This window comes from Pezoporus occidentalis, unplaced genomic scaffold (assembly GCF_034315485.1).
Source record: "Pezoporus occidentalis ecotype Australia unplaced genomic scaffold, CSIRO_AGI_Poc_V1 ctg105, whole genome shotgun sequence".
Lineage (NCBI taxonomy): Eukaryota > Metazoa > Chordata > Aves > Psittaciformes > Psittacidae > Pezoporus > Pezoporus occidentalis.
The window spans coordinates 1,496,285-1,515,569 of record NW_026912832.1 but is presented as its reverse complement, the minus strand read 5'-3'; the positions used below and the strand labels follow the sequence as shown (position 1 = coordinate 1,515,569).

The window sequence follows — 19,285 nt, the reverse complement described above, 5'->3', positions numbered from 1 at the left end:
CTATTTTACATTAACACAGGAGATCTTATCCATCTTCCTAAGTCAGAACTGTTAAGGTCAGTTAGCAAATTCACACATTGGAAAGTGAGGATAATTCAGTGCCTTTTAGCCTATACATTATAAGCAGCATTAACATGGGTTGAACAGTTTGTGTGCCCTGACAAGAAAAAAAATTTTGAACACCTAATTTGGATACTTAAAACAAGCTTAAAACATCAGCTACAACTTCCATACCACCAACTCGGGTGAGATCCTCCATAATTTCCCCATGTGACAAAGCATCACCCTAAGCTAACCGGAAGCTTTCATTTAAAAAAGGCCATATGATAAGACACTGAAAAGGACCCTCATCTCTGGAAATCAGAGGTTTTAAGAACTGATTTTTAAGAAGTGTTCAGGTTACTGAAAGACCTAAAGAGATCTAGACATTTATATTACTGAAATGATACATTCTAGAGCAAATGCTTTTTCTCTATGAGCTTACTTTGCTGGTGATACAGCAGATCTGAATTTGCTTAACACTTTCAACATTTCACAAGCTGTAACACCCAAGCATAGATGAAACTGAGCTTAGTAAGTCACCTCAGAGAGAGGACACTTAATGCTATTCTCAAAGGTTGCTGCTCCAAGAACTGGTAACAGCTACAATAAAGGGTGCTTTTTGTCAAATTGGTATGTTTTAAATGTGAATCTAGTCCAAAATTCAAGTTCATTCTTGTCAATCAACTTAAAAGCCATTTATTTTTATAAGCCTTACATCTTTCCATTTTCCCTGTTGCTATAATTGTAGCAAGTTACCAACCTGTCTTAACTCCTGTACTTCATCCTTTAATGCATATACTGTGTCAACAAGGCTTCTAAAATGAAAAAAAAAAGGATGATCTGTTATAACAATTTTCAGAAATATACATTTAAATCTATTATTAGACAAAACTACTAAAATGAAATGCATTAGAAACCCCACAGCTAACAACTGATTTAAAACTTGTGTTAAAAAAGATCTCTCATCTTGATTTATATTCAGGAAGACAAGGGCCTGTTACCAGCCTGTGACAAGATATACCTCTCAAGCACATATGGACCTATACTTGTTTCTGAATTACAGCTTTCCGTAAAGGAACTGTATTTCATTTTCAACAGAAAACTTACCCCCAAAAATTAGAATGATGTCATACACTAACTAGGTGACACCATTTTAATATTGAAATCCAACAGCATTTGGAAAAATTATTTACAAGTGAAATGTATCACTTCTAGGCACAAAAGGGATAAGCTGCATAGTATATAAAAAGAAACCAGACTACAAGAACTTAAATGACGGCCAACTGCACTTAAAAGACTGGCAGCATACTCCAAAATGCTCTGTTCCCTACAACAAATATACCATACACACACTATTATAATGGGAGATGGGAGGAGGAAGAAAAGTGCAAAGTTTACTAGTTTAATCCACCATTCATTAAATGTTCTCTTACTTCTCTTCTATAACAGTCTGACCATTACTTTTAGTTTCTTCTACAATAATTTTTTCTTCTTCTGGAAGCAGGACTTGAGGAGCTGATTCTTTACGGGAACCTGTTGTAAAAATAAATTACATAATGAGCAACTCACAAATACTGCTGGGGCATTTTAAAGATGATTATTTCATACATTGCATGATACACCTCCATGACCAAGGTGTATCACTTTCCATTTTCCCCTTCCCTCCACACACACAAGTTACCAATACATTTTTCTACATTTGAAACCACAGCCTTGCAACAACAACAACAAATTGTCTGACATTCTTATTCTGCTGCTGCCATTATCATCATCTGTCATTGATGGGGATGCTACACTGTTCAACAAACAGTGCACCATTCAACTATCAGTAGAAATATTCACCACAGCTGACTCGAAGAGATAGATGTGTTTAAGTAACAGCAATTTAAGCCTCAAGGACAGATTCTGATCTCACGCTGATACAAATCCAAGAAGTAATTCCACTCTCAACCAGTTACTCTATCAGTAAGGAGCAGAACTGTGGTATCAAATGATAGTGATGGAAGGAGCAAAAAGTTAAAACCCTTTCCCTGAAACACTGTGAACACCACACTTTGTGTGCACACACATATACATACACATAAACTTACAGATAGCCTTTTAGTCCTATTATAAATTCCTACCCAGTGCAATACATACTTTGTATTTAATGCTTTTACAAGCAATTAATGGTTTGACAAAACCTCAAAACATTCCAACCTCTTCAAAATATCTTCCACACTAATTACAATTTATAAGATCAAGATAAAACATACAAATTCTAAGAAAGTAGCTCTGAATAGAAAAATCTACAGCTCAGAGATGTGCAGAGATTCATACACACATGAAGTATGTATTCTAGAAATGTTATTTAATTAGGCTGCAACAAATCATAAGCTTTTTTTTTTAAGGAATATCTGTAAGTAAACTGCTAAGTATTTGTTCAGAATCGAAACACAGCAGGTAAGGCATTAAAATTCTTGCATATTTTAACAAAGATATCAGTTTTAACAAGCAAGGTACACTTGCCTACCAGTTCATTGTGATGAATCTTCATTAACCAGGAAAGTCTAAAGTCTAGTACAGTCTGAACTGATAACTAGGTACTACAGCATACACGCCTGTCAGGAGAAATTATTTAGCTCCTGTGGAACAGCTGCTTTGTGATAAGTGCTTTGTTTGCTTGGGTTTTTATGCTTCATGATAAAAACCATAACCTAAACACACACAAAAAAATGAAAGAAATCAAGCTCACTGAAAAATACTAACTTCCCTAACAGCTGCAGTCTGGAGTTCTGAACAATGGGCTTGTAGGGACTGTAGTTTAGTAATGTGTGTTAAGCTATTTCAACTATTTCAGCAAACAATGACAAACATACTTTAATGAAGTAAACTGTTTCCTTAAGCTGGCAGTAAAGATCTAACATATCAGTCTGAGATGGTCAAAATTTTATGGAATAATAGCAACTGCAGATTTGAGAACAGAATCTTGTCCTTGAAAGCTGTTCATCTTATAGAATGAAGAAATATTTTAAAGGTGATTACCCTTCCACTCCCACTTATTTTCTAAGAACAAACTATAAAACAAGCACACCCAAACTCTGTATGGAGCTCAAGGACATTTCCCTGTTTGCACTTGTCAATCTCTAATCGTAAAAAGTTGTCTTGTGTTTATTTCAGTTAACTGGTCACTGTTCTGCTTTATTAGCCTGGGAGGTAACACACAACACCCAGCTAAATGTTATTTCAGGAATTAGCTGGTAGCAGCTGCTACCATTTTGGGTCTTTATAGCAATGTGGAGGAACTCAGCCCAGCACATGCTAAGGGAGACACTGACCAAAGTGAAAGAACTGCCATGTGTTTCTCACTCATGACTCCCTTCAACCAAATCGAGCTGCATGTTATATTTAACACTGTGTAGAGCTGCATTCAAACGTCTTTGCGTGGTCAGAGTAACATAGGTCCTTGGTGAAGCAAAAATAGCATGGAGTAGACAGCTTTAGAAAAAGTCTCAGCTGTAGAGTTATATACACACATGCATGTAAACCAGATGTCTACACCAGCACATCTTCACATATGTACAGCATAGCACTAAGCCAACACTTAGTACTACTGAGACATAAAATGCAGTTTCATTAGTAACAGTTTTCACCAACATTATACATACAAGGAGACCACACAGCACATGTACACACACAATGCAAAACTGCTGCTGTGAACACTGACCTTCCTGTGCTACTGTGGAATTCAAGATACCACAAGTTTCACTCTCACCTTCATTGTTCCAATACCCTCAGTCATACAACTTTTTTCTCAGAACCCTTACTGCTCTTACACCTTGTCCTTATTCACCTCTTCTCACCTCCTTTCTCTTTTATCTTGGTTTGCTTTTTATGAGTTTTGGTGGGGGTTTTTGTTTGTTGTGGATTTTTTTTCCCTGAAACCCCACAGCACTTGCTAAGTATCAAAGGCACAAACCCACAGCCCATCTAATCTCCAACAAAGGACCCTGTCATCAGGTGGGTAGGAAGCTACTTCACTGCCCTGCTTTTCTGCACTAATTACACCAGAAGTTTTCCCCCCCTTTTTTTTAAAGACACATTTTCTGACAATTATCTCTCTACAAGGAATCTGAGAGTCACCTCATTACTGGCACTCGGCATTATTCCCTAAACCATATTTTGTGTCTCCACCTGGTTCTTATACCTGGTTCTTTACATCTATTCTCTATGTGACCATTTCTCTCCTGAAAAGTTTACAGGCTACAGCTTTAGGACATGGAGAGTGTTGTGTTCTAGCACAGTGGGTATTTCACACAGAGTTGTACTAACAAGATGGAAAGAAAGTTCCTGCAACTTAGATAATCCTAGGCACCTCTTTGAGATGTATCCCACATTTTTATGAAGTAGGACAAAGAATCAAAAGTTACTTCAGTTTGCTCTATCTGCCATTCCTCATTCCTAAGCATCCAAGTTTCATGCTGAATTTTATTCCAAGACACCATTCTCTCATTCCAAATCAAACAGGCCAACAGACAACATTTCAACTGACCTCCAGCAACCGTGGCCCTCAATCACACTGAGAAAATACAACCAAAAGTACTAGTTAAAAAAAAAAAGACCTCCAAAAGCTGCACAAAACTGGGTTTAATTTTGCTTCTTTTTCCTTTTCTTGTAGGGTATTGGGAGAATTAAGGTGGATGAGAGAAGAAAAGATGTTGTTTGGCAAACCCAGACAATTACTTCAAGATTAGCAGACAAAAGTCAAGGCTGAGTAAGCAGCCATAACTTTTCAATGGGGAACTCCTAAACCCATGGTATAGGAAAAATGGTCACACTGTTTAGAAGTCTGGTGTGTATTTAAGGCAAAACAACTGACCACTATGATCAAGATTCAAGCAAGTTTCCATCAATTAGATTCCATCAAGAAAATAAAGGTATCTTTATTCAATATTACTACCTCCCAATCCTAGAATGGAGAATAAAGAACTACAATGCTTTTTGCCAATACCACACCTTAAATTATTGGTTTAGCAAATTTAGCCTCCAGAGTAAAGCAAATAATAGCACAGCCCATCTGGCATTCAGACCAGGGCTAGAGACATTAGCAACACCCACTGCGTAACATGATTCAACACCTGAGATACAAGAACAGGCCTGTGAGTAATAGCCCCCTGCTTTTAGTTTCCAGTGTCCAGATCTTTCCAGACTAATCCATCAGCCAAGCCAGCAAGCAATTCTGAGCATTTCTAGAAAAAAAACAAATCTGAAACCTGTTTGGATATTTAGGTGCCCGAAAGACTTCATGACAGTTCACTTTCTATCCGTCTGGAATCAGTAGAACATAACTCCTAGCCCTGGAGCCGTAACACCACAGCGGGAAGAAACTAGAGAACAGATTGAATGCCACAGAGGTTCTCAGTGACCTCTGAAGCCTAACTGCACAACCCCAGCTTTTTAATCACTCTCCTCCAAAGGGAATGTGACATCTTAAGAAAAATGGTTGATCTGGTGCTGTGCTGTTCCAGACAGAAGCCAGGCTTCAGAAGGAGCTGTACTGGTAATCAATCTGGTCCTTTGTTCTGAAGCATTAAGCAGACACATGTAAAGAGAGTTCAGAAGTTTTGCACAAACCTTAACACACCAGACAGGAGGGAAGCAGGATGAAAAGTGGGATGACATTCAGATACCTTTTTGCTTTAACCAGATATTAAGTCTCTGCCTATGTTCAAAGACCTTATCTGTCCAGAAACCATTTAAGCCAAGAGTAAAATGTAGGCGGCTATTCATATCGCCTTCTTAAAGTAGCTAACCTCAGGGCCTCAGTGAAAAGCCAGTCCCCAGTCAATCAAGAACAGGGTTCTTTCCTCCAGCTGGCCATACGGAAAAGGCTCAACTGAGGTACTTTCACAAAGAGTGTACATTCTTCCAGCAACTGTGAGGGTCCTAATTCAAGCTATGGAAGTTAGATGTATGGTGATGCTGGTTAACTTAAAGAAATGCATGGCATAATCTGAGGCCATCGCCAATGATTCTGTTGCAAAGCTTTTAAGTATTGCTGTCTTCTTCACTTTTTCATTCCTTACTTGTGATTAGGAGAGGTTAGGAGGGGAACAAGGCACAATAAAGGTCAAAAATTAGAAACAGTACTTGTAAATGCACAATTCTGGTTTTCACTTTACTAGGCTCTCTTCATAAACTAAGAAGCTCTTTGAAATTATCTGCTTGAGCTTCAAAGACAGAAATCTGACTTGCCACTGAAAAACAAATACATGCATACACAAGTGCACAGATCTACCATTAGCCACTGTATGTATGGACATGTAAATTTCCTGGAGAAGCAAGTGTTAGACAAAAAAAGCCAAAAAAAAACCCAATTACTTGTAATTTAAACCTTTGCATTTCATTGCATTAATTATATTAAAGATGTTAAAGTAGATGAGCAGAGATGTCAAATTAGCCTTCTCTTTCTCAATGACTCTTTGATGAAGTCCTAGGATGAAGACTTCTAAAAACGGTGCTCCCAGAATCCATATGCATTCAGACTGAAACACTGGGAAAAAAAAAACCTTCCAGCTACAGATCTGCCAAAGTCAAAAGGGAGCCCCTTTCATATCTTTGTACGAATGAAACCAAAATCAGAATTCAACCATTAGGCTAAACTTAAATTCACTGTGTAAAATACATCGTTGTCTGCAAATTCTTGGGAGTAACAAAAAAGGTTTGGGCATGAAGTTGTTTGGGTTGTTTTTGTTAGGTTTGGGTTTTTTGTTTGTTTCCTTGCTTTATTAACTAATAGCAATACACAAACAGGAAAACAACAGACATGACTGAAATGACAGATCTGTGCAGTCTACAGCAACATGTTTTGACAAGTAAAATAAAAATAATTTGGACTGAAGTACATACAACTCCATATGTAAGTATTCATCAGAAGAACAGAATGAAGAGTTTGAAAGACAGACGCTATCTGAGGAAGCGGGATATTTTTAAGACAACATTTGGAAAGAGCTATCCCACTAAAAACTTCCTGTATTTCACTAAACAATAAGAAAAAAAAAAAAAAAATCCAGCCACAGGGCTGTAGGGCTAAAATCAGAGCTGCTGCAATCATAGCCAAAAAAATGCTATGACTTTTTAATAGAAGCAGATTACTTCATTTATCCTGATATAAACATTTTAGTATATTAGGTTATCATTTTCTTTAAATTCACTCATATATGTGCCATCTTTTATGCAGAAACACTAAAGATAACACCTGTTTTAAAGAGAAACATATTGTAATATGAAACCTTCAAAGTACATGAGGTTATAGAAACCAAGATCACATTTATAAAGTTTCTCTCTAGTAACAGGACCTACAGAAGTAGATTTGAGATTTTTTCAATAATTCAGCCCATGCCTTTACCAAGAATACACCAATTCAAAAAATGAAAAAGAAATTAAACCAATTAAGGGGAGAGGGAGGCAACAGAAGAATATTCTATAGATGGCAACACCTCTGAATTATTATTTAATAAAAGGAAAGGAAAAAGAAGACAAAGAAGGATACACACTTTACATTACAATTTCCTGTAGTTGTCAACTACAGTAAACAAACATTACACACTTATGTCAAAAAAGCTTTCACTTCAGCATTTGATTCCTCCAGGAAGAAGGGAGGGAGAGAAAAGAATCATGGGAGAAGAAGTGTAAGTTACAAGTTACGCTGTCCTTTTCCCCTGTGTAATAACTGAATATTAAAGTCACAGTCTAGCAAATGCAAAATTTATTTCAACTGTACATAACAGATGTCCTTTTAATATAAAACAAAACACTTAATCGATATATGCAACCACAAACAATATGCATACTGTACAGTACAATGCAACATTCAGATATACATCCATTTTGTATTTTCAAAAGGCAGTCACCTACTAAGATGGCTTCTCCCATTCACAAGTGAAATGCACAATATATATTATTCTTTCTATGTTTTACGTCACTATATACACATTACTGTGTTTTGGCAAAATTATGCAAAACACCCAATTAATATTGGTTGGTTTCAATTTATGGCAAATACTAATTTATGGAAACACTGCATAAACCATGTGAAGAGGGGCTGACAATGGCTTCAACCTACCTTCCAATTCAGATTCTCCATCCTTCCAGTGTATTTGTAACTGTACACATATAATTTACAGAATTGCATAAACATAAGGTACTATTATTACCATGACTAAAGTTCCACAAAAATAGAAACACTGAACCTTTGGACTGAATACCACCATTTCCACATTTGCCTTTTTTTGATACTGTTTTTTTTTAGTGCCTTTTTTATTATTTTTAAAAGCATTTTGTATTAATACTCCTGATCAGTTCACAATAGCTTATGGCCTGTTACACTGAAGACAAAGAATGATTTTAAATGTGTGGTGATGTTAATATGAGGATACAAAATATGAGAAATCTTAATTATGGAATTAGTTAATGACTTAAATGCTACAATAATTAATGGTGGTAAACTGTCAAAGCTTTGGTGCATAGAAAATTCAATAAAATCTTCGATCTGGATAACAACACATTCTGTGTGATAAGGAAAGTTCAAGTGCAACAACTGTATTACAAACTCATATTTACACTATATAACATGAAACAGACATAAAAGAATTACTGTTTATCCAATGCAAAACACATTCTTCAACTAGAACACCACAGCTTAAGAAACAGGAAAAAAGAATGATCCATACTTTCTATATATGTTAAAAAAAAATAAATCAAAAACTGACTGAAAGGAAGAGGAGAGTGAAGTGGGTTACAAATGCGCTGTGGAATGGTATGGAGCACATGTACGTATCTCATTTCTCTAAGCAACACTCCTCCACTTTGAAAATCTCAACATACACAAGTTCCTGGTCATTACGTTACTATATGTGTAGCAGGAAAACATACCCCTGAAAACCCTCCTCGGTAAGCACTGCTGCTTGTGTTAATCATATTTCTGAAAGCCAACAACAGTGAGAGATGATAAACCAGGTGATCAAACAAGACTGAATGCAAGTATGCAGATGTGAACTGCTTTGAGATAGCTTCTCCACACTGACCACCTTCTGGAATCATGCATGTCTAGTAATTGCTAACTTTCTGATCTTGTAACCTGCAGAAAGGCATAGATTACTTTTTAAACAGTGTGATCAAGTTGCCAGGCGGCAGTTAACTGCATCATGATTATTCTGAACTTGTCCATACCTTAACACTGGATAACATGCTTACTTGAAAAGGGGTAAAGGACTTGCATTGGAGAACGCTGATGAAAATGAGAACTTTCTTTCAATCACGTTTTTCCCTAATGCTAAAAAAAGACTTAGAAAACACATTTTTGTTTTGATGCCAATTATGTTATCTACAAGAAGGAACACACACACTTCACACCAGCAGTGCCCTACGTGCAGGTTTGAGACCTTCAGCTGTGCACAGCATGTCACAGTTCTCTGAAAAGCCAACACTGCTCTAAGTGAAGAGCTGCTGCTGCAAACAAATCTGCTTGTGAGAGAAGTTAAAAGACAAAATCTGTCACGGACATGCTCCAAACAGTACAACCCAAAAGCCAAGCATTCTATTATTCAGAACTTCAAACAAGCCAACATGATTGTAGTTGTACCTAGAGTTTCAGTTGCTGAACACTCGAGCCTCCATCAGGGGAGCCATTTTCATCTTGCCTTTTCAAGAAGAATGATCAATTGAGAGTTGACAGCTGTGTATTTTAACAGGCAAGTAAACATCTAGACCCTGTTTTCTGCCACACTACTGCATACAGTAAAGTGACAGTATGACCACAGGTAACATGAGATTATCAAAACACTGCATGTAATGAGCATGGACTGCTGGGTTTTCATGACAACTGCCAGACTGGGGTGGGGGAGAGCAGTGCAATCCTTCATATAAACGTTTAAGCAATGAGGAAAAGACAGCAGTATAAAACCAGAATTTTTTATAGATTAGCAAATTCTCTTCCAAACAAATGGGCCAGATAAGTGAATATCTGAATGATTTTACGGCTCTTGTACTGCATATTTTTAAGCTGCATTTTTCTTATTCTACCAGCTTTGTATTTTGTTAGTAATATGTAGAAAACCCAACCACTACTGATAAGGCATTTCCGTATCGCTGGCACTCAGCTCACAAACCAGTATGGTTTCAGTACAAAATACAAAAATGTGCTGTATCCAAAAGAAAAGAAAGGACCTGTTGCTACACTGACCAAGTCAACAGAAAAAACGGGAAGGAAAAAAAAAAAATGAGACCATTCAGAGCTACAAATAAACATCTGTCAGTTAAAAAAGCCCTCAAGAAATGTCATCCTTAACAGGATATATACACTTTTTAGAATGACTTTTTTGTACGTGTTTTGAATTGGCAATAGAGCCTTCCACCAGGTATAACTGAAGTTTCAGAAGCTCCCTCAGAAGTTGTTAAAATATCACATTAAAGAGACAAGGAACAGCAAGAAAACATCTAAGAAAAGCAGGCTGTGGTACAACAAGCATTTGTTAAGAAAAAGCTCAGAAGTGCATTAGTTCTGGTGAGAGATATATGAGCAACAGCTCTTACGAGATGTAGACCCCATTCTGTAACTATGGGCTGTCCATATACTGTCATAGTCAGAGTCTTCTGAGAGGTCTGAAGGCTCCAAACGAGAAAGACTACTGCGACGACCCAAGGAGTCTAGACTTGATTGGTCATCATCAGCCAAGACGTGATTATGCATCAGGTCAGTGCCTTGCCATGCTAAGGATGTATAGGTGAAATGAAATGGTGGATGTGGATAGGCAGAGGTGGGATGAGGAGGAGAACGTAAGGAATAGCCACAACCAAACACATGAAATAAAAGCAAAAAGGTGATGGGAAGAGAAGGAAAAGAGAAAATATTGTTAAAAAGGCAAAGTTTGTTTTTTTTTTTTTTTTTTTTGTAATAATCTGTTTGGGCTTTAGGTATAAATTACACTCGGCATAATGTCTGAACTGTTACAATATAGTAAGAGAATTTTGAATAACCAAAATCTTGTATCAAAGTAGATTTTTTGGAAAAGAGAGTTAGGTTCCTTTGAAGTACAGAGTCAGTGCTGATCTGGGGGATTTGACTGGGTACAGAGCAATAAACACAGTAAGCCAGCATGATGCAGCGCTGATGTGAAAAGCAGCAACCCTTTCCCCGTCACACATCTGTATCTCCATCCTTTCCCTCCCTTGCAATGACACAGTCACTTGTACAGCTGCTTGGTGAGTCAGGCTGGGGAAGCGCTTCAGATGAAAAAGTAGCCCTACAAAAGATGCTCTTTCAAGCAGGTCATTTCCCCACCAGCTCACAACACAGCCACAGAATGCTTGTGTCACCACTGTAAAGAGGAAAATGAAGGGGAAAAAGCAAAGGTTCTCATGCAGAGCAGGGCTGCAGACTTTCTAAATCAGCAACACCTTGCACCCAATTAAGAGGGCCGTCAAAGTACAACTTTTCTGTGCCCGTAGCCCTTGTTGTTTGTTTAAACATGTAGTAAATTAACTCACAGAAAAACAGTGGCAAGAGGCTAACAGCAACGTAGCCTGGTCCATCCAGTCCCTCACACGCATCTTCCTAACGCCTCTATCTGAATCTATCTTCCCAATTAAATACTTTAAGATGTCTAAGGTAGTTGGTCGAAGATAGCTAAGGATTGCATTTTTCTGGTTTTAAGAGTTTGGCAATATTCAAGGCCCATGTAAGCGACCATGCTACAAGCCACATACACAAGGTATTGCAAAAAGATTTCATTTGGAGCGGAAGCGCAAAATAGCATCAGTATACAAGAAGCAGGAGAAAGTGAAACTATGCTCTTTAATTTGCATCTGTCTCCCCAAATTAAATCCCACACCTTCCCCACAGAAGCAACTGAAAAAATCTGCCCTGCTCCCTACCAGTTTGCACTGGTGCTGTAACTCTGCTGAACTGACATTGCAGTACCCTTTGGGCTTTGGGTTAAAAGCAGGTAGGAGATTTGCCAAATGAGTGCTGTAAGGGACAGGCAGAATATTAACACAAAGATATGAAAGGAGCTTGTAAAAAAAAAAAATAAAAAAATAAGGGCATACTTCACAGATGACAGGCAACTCTCATTTTATTCTTCTACACTGACTACTGCTCCCAAAGAAGCAATTCCAGCATGAGTAGGTTTTTCCCCCACTTCCAATTCCAGCCTACAAATGGATCTTCTGAAATCTGAAGTCTTAGATGACAGCTTTAGTCTTTCCAAACAAAGCAGCTGTGTGCTTATCAATAACAAAAAAAACCCTGCTGCAATTAAGAGCAAATAAAAGCTGCTGACTTCTGATGTATGCAATGATACCCACAGCACTATGTATATTTCTTAAATATACATAGACAGGAAAAATAGACAAAAAGCAAAAAAAAAATTATCCATTTTATATCTGCACACACACACACTATCGTGCAAGTGCAAATGTGTTTCCAACCATTTGTTGTAACATTATCCTTGGAAATAACGGATCTCAGTCAAGACATTTACACAGCAATCATCTCATTTAATTTCATTTGGAACAACAGTATATATCTTCAGAATTTTTAACATATTTATTCCCTTTTATCCAATTAAACACACTACTGTAATGAATGCAGAGTGACAAAATAATTAGTATTTAAAAAAAATTATGTACTTGTAGCTGATTTTATCACCTTGAGACCTACAGTTCATCAAAACAGAAAAATTAAAAGTTTCTTTCCTGTTTTTTTCAAGTTTCTATAGCCAAATACAAGGGCCATATTCCCATTGTTAATTACATATGAAGTAGCTGGATTTTTTCAAGGTGATACTAGTAAATGAACACGTATTAGGAAAATCCATGAACTAAGTTTGCGATTGCATTTTGAGACTTCTCAATTGTCAGCATTAAGGGCTTCTGCTTGGAAGCAAAATGGGCACAGAGCACAGTGGGCAGCAGCAACAGTGATTAATACTGCAAATTTAAACTGCTTTAGTGGTCAAGGGGTAAGTTATAACATCCACTCTTGCAGTTCCTAAAAGCAAAGCCAACCAAGTACTTCAGGATCATTATACTGTGTTCCAAGGATCCCCAAATTAAATTGGTATTCAACAATGCAAAAACTGTGCAAATCGCAACAAACGCAACAGCATTTTCTCCTTCCTTGTGTAAAGGGAACACATGCTTGTGGACTCCCCTGCTCTGCGCAGTGTTTTACTTACAATACAGAGGAACTCCACATGGCAACCTTGATTTGGATTAAATGAAGTAGGACCCCAGAGGCACGTTACAGCTTTTCAATAAGCTAGGTATTAATCTGAGAAACTAAAAATGGCTTTAAGCAACACACAGATCTGAGAACAATTTTTCCTGAAATTATGAGATGGGATTAAAATTTGTAATTAATACTAAAAACAGCTAGTGGCAATAAGAGAAAGTAATTTTTATAGTTCTAGGTTACTTTTCCATAGTAAAAGTTTATGTTGAACAAAAGACAAAAATAAAGTCCTCCAAAATTATTACTACTTCTTCATTCCTCCTCTCTACTTACCAGCTTCTTAAATTTATCAAAAAGCATACTGATTAACTGTCATACTCAGATCAGACACCTCTTGTTAATCTGTGAGGTCTTTGTGCAATTTTAAACCATGGCAAGAAGTCACTTTTATTTTGTTGTTTTGTTTTTTAAACACAGAAAGAATTACAGTCTCTAGCCATGGTCCTTGGCATCCAATATTAAACACTTGGCACCGTTAAGCCAGAAACAGAGTCCATTTCAGTATTTTCTAACTTACTTGAATTTAGTGTTTGACGTGTTTTGGCACTTGTGCAATATGCTTCAATGACTTTAAGAATTTGAGCATCTTCTTCTAAAGCAGCTGTACCTAGAATCAGTGGGAAAAATAGAATTTTAAACATGGTTATGTTTCTTAATACAGAAAAGCCTTTATAAATCACTACTTTTAAGTTCAAAGTTCAAACCCTTTAAAATTCTCTTAATCATCCCATTTTAAAAAATCAAACTTCAATGAGCAAAAACAACAGCTTAAAAAGATTAAATACTATTCTGAAATGCTTGGGAAAAAAAAACCAAAACAACCCAAGCCAGAGTAATTACCCACACATTCACAAAACTCTGAGCATCTGAAGTTGCACAGAACATGTTTTGAAACATGATCACTCTGGCTGTAAAACAAACAGTCATTAAAATGAAGAAAACTGTATACTCTGGTTATTATATGCGTATTATTATTCAATCAAATAAATCAAGGGACAGTATGTTAATTCACAGAAGTCTTGAAAACTTCTGGGGTTTGTGTATGTATTAGATTTACCTTTTTCCACAGCACATTATTGAAAATTAACCTCAGAATTAACAGCATAATACATCAGTACAATTTCAGTCCAGTGTGCAGTAGGAAAGATATTACTACATAAGTTTATCTGTGAAAAGTGCAGTAATTAAACTTCAGACTTCAAAGCAGAAACAGCACTACTGAAAAAAAAAAATTACCATTAAAGCTTAACATGGCAAAATTTGTCTAAAGGTAGAGCTTTGCAGAACACCACCTCCTTAAGGAATTCAGTGAAAATGCTGTCAAATTCTTCACCTGCAACTGGGTGAAATTCTAATCAAACTGAAATGTAGAGGTACCACTACCTTTAGCTTACATGGAACCAGGAGTTTATGTGTAAGACAAGATGGTTTGTTGTTTTAAAAGCATTTTCCCTGTTTTCCTCCACCAAAAAACTAGGCTTGAAGATTTTCTGCTGCAACAATTTGAACTGCCTCCAACATAAAAATGCAGCAGTATTTTTTTGTTACCCAATGCATTCTGTTAGTTTGTTCTGGTGATAATAAATCAGAAAAAGCCAACTGTCCAAAGATTTGTCAGGATCAACTGACAAGCTGTTGAAGAAATTATATGAACCCAATAGAGTTTTTCTCTCCAGTCCCCTGATCATCCTTGTGGCCCTTCTCTGGACTTGTTCCAACAGTTCCATGTCCTTTTTATGTTGAGGACACCAGAACTGCACACAGTACTCCAGGTGAGGTCTCATGAGAGCAGAGTAGAGGGGCAGGATCACCTCCTTCGACCTGCTGGTCACGCTCCTTTTGATGCAGCCGAGGATATGGTTGGCTTTCTGGGCTGTGAGCGCACACTGAAGCCGGCTCATGTTCGTTTTCTCATCAACCAACACCCCCAAGTCCTTCTCCTCAGGGCTGCTCTGAATCTCTTCTCTGCCCAACCTGTAGCTGTGCCTGGGATTGCTCCCACCCAGGTGTAGGACCTTGCACTTGGCATGGTTAAACTTCATGAGGTTGGCATCTGCCCACCTCACAAGCGTGTCAAGGTCCCTCTGGATGGCATTCCTTCCCTCCAGGGTATCAACCAAACCACACAGCTTGGTGTCATCAGCAAACTTGCTGAGGGCGCACTCAATCCCACTGTCCATGTCACCGACAAAGATGTTGAACAAGACCGGTCCCAACACCAATCCCTGAAGGACACCACTCGTTACTGGTCTCCAGATGGACATTGAGCCACTGACCACAACTCTTTGCATGTGGCCATCCAGGCAGTTCTTTATCCATCGAGTGGTTCACCTATCAAATTGATGTCTCTCCAATTTAGAGACAAGGATGTCGTGTGGGACAGTGTTGAACGCTTTTGTCCAGGTAGATGACATCAACTGCTCTACCCTGTCCATCAGTTCTGTAGCCCCATCATAGAAGGCCACCAAATTGGTCAGGCAGGATTTCCCCTTAGTGAAGCCATGCTGGCTGTCACCAAGCACCTTGTTGATTTTCATGTGCCTTAGCATGCCACCCAGGAGAATCTGCTCCAAGATTTTGCCAGGCACAGAGGTGAGACTGACTGGTCTGTAATTCCCCGGGTCATCCATTTTCCCCTTCTTGAAAATGGGGGTTATATTTCCCTTTTTCCAGTCGTCGGGAACTTCACCTGACTGCCATGATTTCTCAAATATGATGGCCAGCGGCTTTGCAACTTCATTCGCCAGCTCCTTCAGGACCCGCAGATGGATTTCATCAGGACCCACGGACTTGTGCACGTTCAGATTTTTAAGATGGTCTCAAACCAGATCCTCTCCTACAGTGGGCGCAAGGTCTTCATTCCAACAGTCCTTGCATCTGCCTTCCAAGACTTGGGTGGTGTGGTCAGAGCCTTTGCCAGTGAAGACTGAGGCAAATAAGTCATTCAGAACCTCAGCCTTCTCCAAATCCTGTGTAGCCAGTTCTCCCGAGAGCTTCCTGAGGGAGCCTACATTCTCCCTAGTCTGTTTTTTATTTGCTACATACCTGTAGAATCCCTTCCTGTTATCCTTAATACCTCTAGCTAAGTTTAATTCTAACTGAGCCTTAGCTTTCCTAACCTGGTCCCTAGCTTCCCGGACAACATCCCCGTACTCTTCCCATGCCACCTGTCCTTGCTTCCACTTATTATAAGCCCCTTTTTTCAATTGAATTTTCCTCAGGAGCTCCTTATCCATCCAAGGAGGTCTCCTGGCCCTCCTGCTGCACTTCCTTCTAGTTGGGATGCAACACTCTTTAGATCTTGTAGCAGGTGATCCTTGAATATCAACCAACAGTCTTGGGCCCCTCTGCCCTCTAGGGCTATATCCCATGGAACCTTACTAAGCAGGCTCCTGAAGAGGCCAAAGTCTGCTCTTTTGAAGTCCAGGGCAGTGAGCTTGCTGCACGCTCTTCTCACTGTCCTGAGGATCTCAAATTCAAGCATCTCGTGATCGCTGCGTCCAAGGCTGCCCTGGAGCATCACATTTCCAACAAGCCCTTCCCTGTTGGTGAGCACGAGGTCAAGCATGGCACCTCTCCTTGTCGGCTCCTCTATGACTTGCAGAAGGAAGTTGTCTTCTACACAATCGAGGAACCTCCTGGATTGCTTGTGCTGGGCCGTACTGTCCTTCCAACAGATGTCAGGGTGGTTGAAGTCACCCCTGAGAACAAGGGCCTGTGAGCGTGAGGCTTTTCCTATCTGTCTATAGAGTGCTTCATCCACAGGTTCTCCTTGATCAGGCGGTCTGTAACAGATCCCCACAGTAATGTCTCCCATAGCTATATTCCCTTTAACCCTGACCCACAAACTCTCTGTGGACTGCTCACCTGTCCCCAGACCGAGTTCCATACTCTCCAGCCTATCCCTAACATAAAGGGCAACTCCCCCTCCCCACCTGCCAGGCCTGTCTTTCCTAAAGAGCCTGTAACCTTCCATTCCAACACTCCAGTCATAGGAGCCATCCCACCATGTTTCTGTGATGCCTATTATATCATACCCCCATAGACGTGCACACATCTCTAATTCCTCTTGTTTGTTCCCATTGCTACGGGTATTTGTATAGAGGCATCTGAGCCGAGCTCCAAATGAAGCCGGCTCACTGGCTGGAGCGGCTGGGATACCTCTACATTGCTCTGAGCATTTATTATAGGTTCTGCCAACTGACTGGGTGTGTTGGAATGGAATGATGCCCCCCTCCCCCAACACATCTAGTTTAAAGCCTCCTACCAAAACTGCTCTTTCCCTTATCAGGCCAGCTCCACCACCCCCCACTAGACCTGGCCTACAAACTTGGGTCCCGTGTTCAAGATGTCCAAAACCCTGACTATGACACCACCCTTTTAACCATTTATTAACCTGGCTAATCCTCCTAGCTTTTTTTAGGTCCTCCCCTGTATCCTGGAGAATTGACAAAAAGACTACCTGAGCTCCAGAGCCCCTAACCACCTCTCCCAGGGCTCTGTAGTCCTTCTTTATGTTCCCCAGGCTACTACTATCTATATCCCTAGCACCCACATGTATCACCAGGAGTGGATAATAGTCTGTGGGACTTACTAGAGCAGGCAGCCTCTCTGCCACATCCCTGATCCGTGCCCTGGTAGGCAACACACCTCCTTTGAGACGGGGTCTGGCTGGCAGACGAGTGCTTCTGTGCCTTTCATTGTAGAGTCCCCTACTACTATGACCCACCGCTTTTTCCTAGCAGCACCAATAGAGATCTTCTTTACCAGGACATCAGCCGGCTGTTTCTGGCTCGAGTGTGTTTCCTCATTAGCCCCCTGCAGGACAGCAAAGCGGTTCTGTGTAGGGACAGGGGATTTAGGGGGAAGCCCCTTGCTTTTGGTTGTCCTTTTCCTTCTTTTGTTGTTCCTTTCGTCACTAATTCCCAGCTTCCCAGGTTAACAGCCTCCTCCTTTCCTTCACGAGGTAGAGGTGAAGCTCGAGGCCCCTGCACAGTTTGGGCCGGGAGCAAGCATTCCTGCTTACTCTCAGCTTCCCTGACATCTCGCAGTCTATTAACAGCATCCCGCAGCTCAGCCACCTGCTGCAGGAGGGCCTCCACCAGGGCGCACCGAGTGCAGCCCTGCCCATTGTGCACCATTCCCTCACCAGACCAGTGCAGGCGCCCTCTACACCCTGAGCTCTGCACTGCAGCCTCCCCTCTCATCGGCTCTGCCTGGGTGCCTACGCTGGCCACCGCCGGGGCAGCCAGCGCAGAGCTCCCCGACCGGGCCCTGATCATAGGACGAGTGCTCACCATCCCGCTCGCCTGCCCGCGCAAACTGCTGTGACCCGCTCTGGTCGCTCGCGTTCCCTGGGGCAGGTTTTTACCCAGTTAGGGCTGGTGCCGCTGCTTCAGGCTCCATCCCTGTGAGTCAGCTGCTCCCGTCAGCTGAGCTGCCGGCTCCTGGGCAGGTCCTGTCGAGGACTCGAGGCTCCCTCGGTGGCTCTTGTTGCTCTGAGTTGAGGCTCCCGGATGCTGATCTCCCCACCCCCCCGCTCCGGTGTTGAAGGCGTCCTCTCTCGAGCTACTCATCTCAGCAATTGACTGAAGTGGGCCTTCATTTTAAAATACCCTATCATTGATATGAATGACTGGATTATTCATTCACACAAATTTCTACAGAAGAATTAAAGTGACACTGACAACTAAAAGAATACTGCATTTAATTGATAACATTAATGTTCTCTCCAGCCCAAAATATCTCAGTGTCCAGATTTTGACCCTTCTGTTTTTCTATACATTCATCAGTCTCTTTCAGTTGTTTTCTTCAGATTTCAAGGAAGACTAAAGCTCTGCAATTTATTCAGACACAGACACTTGCAAATGACCTTATTTCTAGATTAGAGCAGACTGCTGGATCTTGGAAAGAGTGACCATGGAAGCAACTAGTCTTCGAACCAACAGCAATACCCAGCTTTCCAAACCC

The 19,285-nt window shown here is 40.1% G+C and overlaps 1 protein-coding gene across 8 annotated transcripts in view; it reads right to left on the bottom strand.

Annotated features, from left to right (window-relative positions):
* The window catches only part of ARHGEF7 (Rho guanine nucleotide exchange factor 7), a 124,797-nt gene that overhangs the window by 4,839 nt on the left and 100,673 nt on the right, over positions 1–19,285 (bottom strand). For 6 of the 8 annotated variants that reach the window (XM_062619355.1, XM_062619324.1, XM_062619360.1 and 3 more), the window contains 4 exons: positions 13,833–13,922; positions 10,615–10,791; positions 1,476–1,575; positions 803–857 (listed from right to left, as the gene is read on the bottom strand). In XM_062619355.1, coding sequence (XP_062475339.1) covers positions 803–857; positions 1,476–1,575; positions 10,615–10,791; positions 13,833–13,922 — 422 coding nt within the window. Of the gene's footprint in view, positions 1–802; positions 858–1,475; positions 1,576–7,774; positions 9,758–10,614; positions 10,792–13,832; positions 13,923–19,285 lie in introns of those variants that run through there. The other 2 variants (XM_062619332.1, XM_062619340.1) reach the window with 2 other exon arrangements.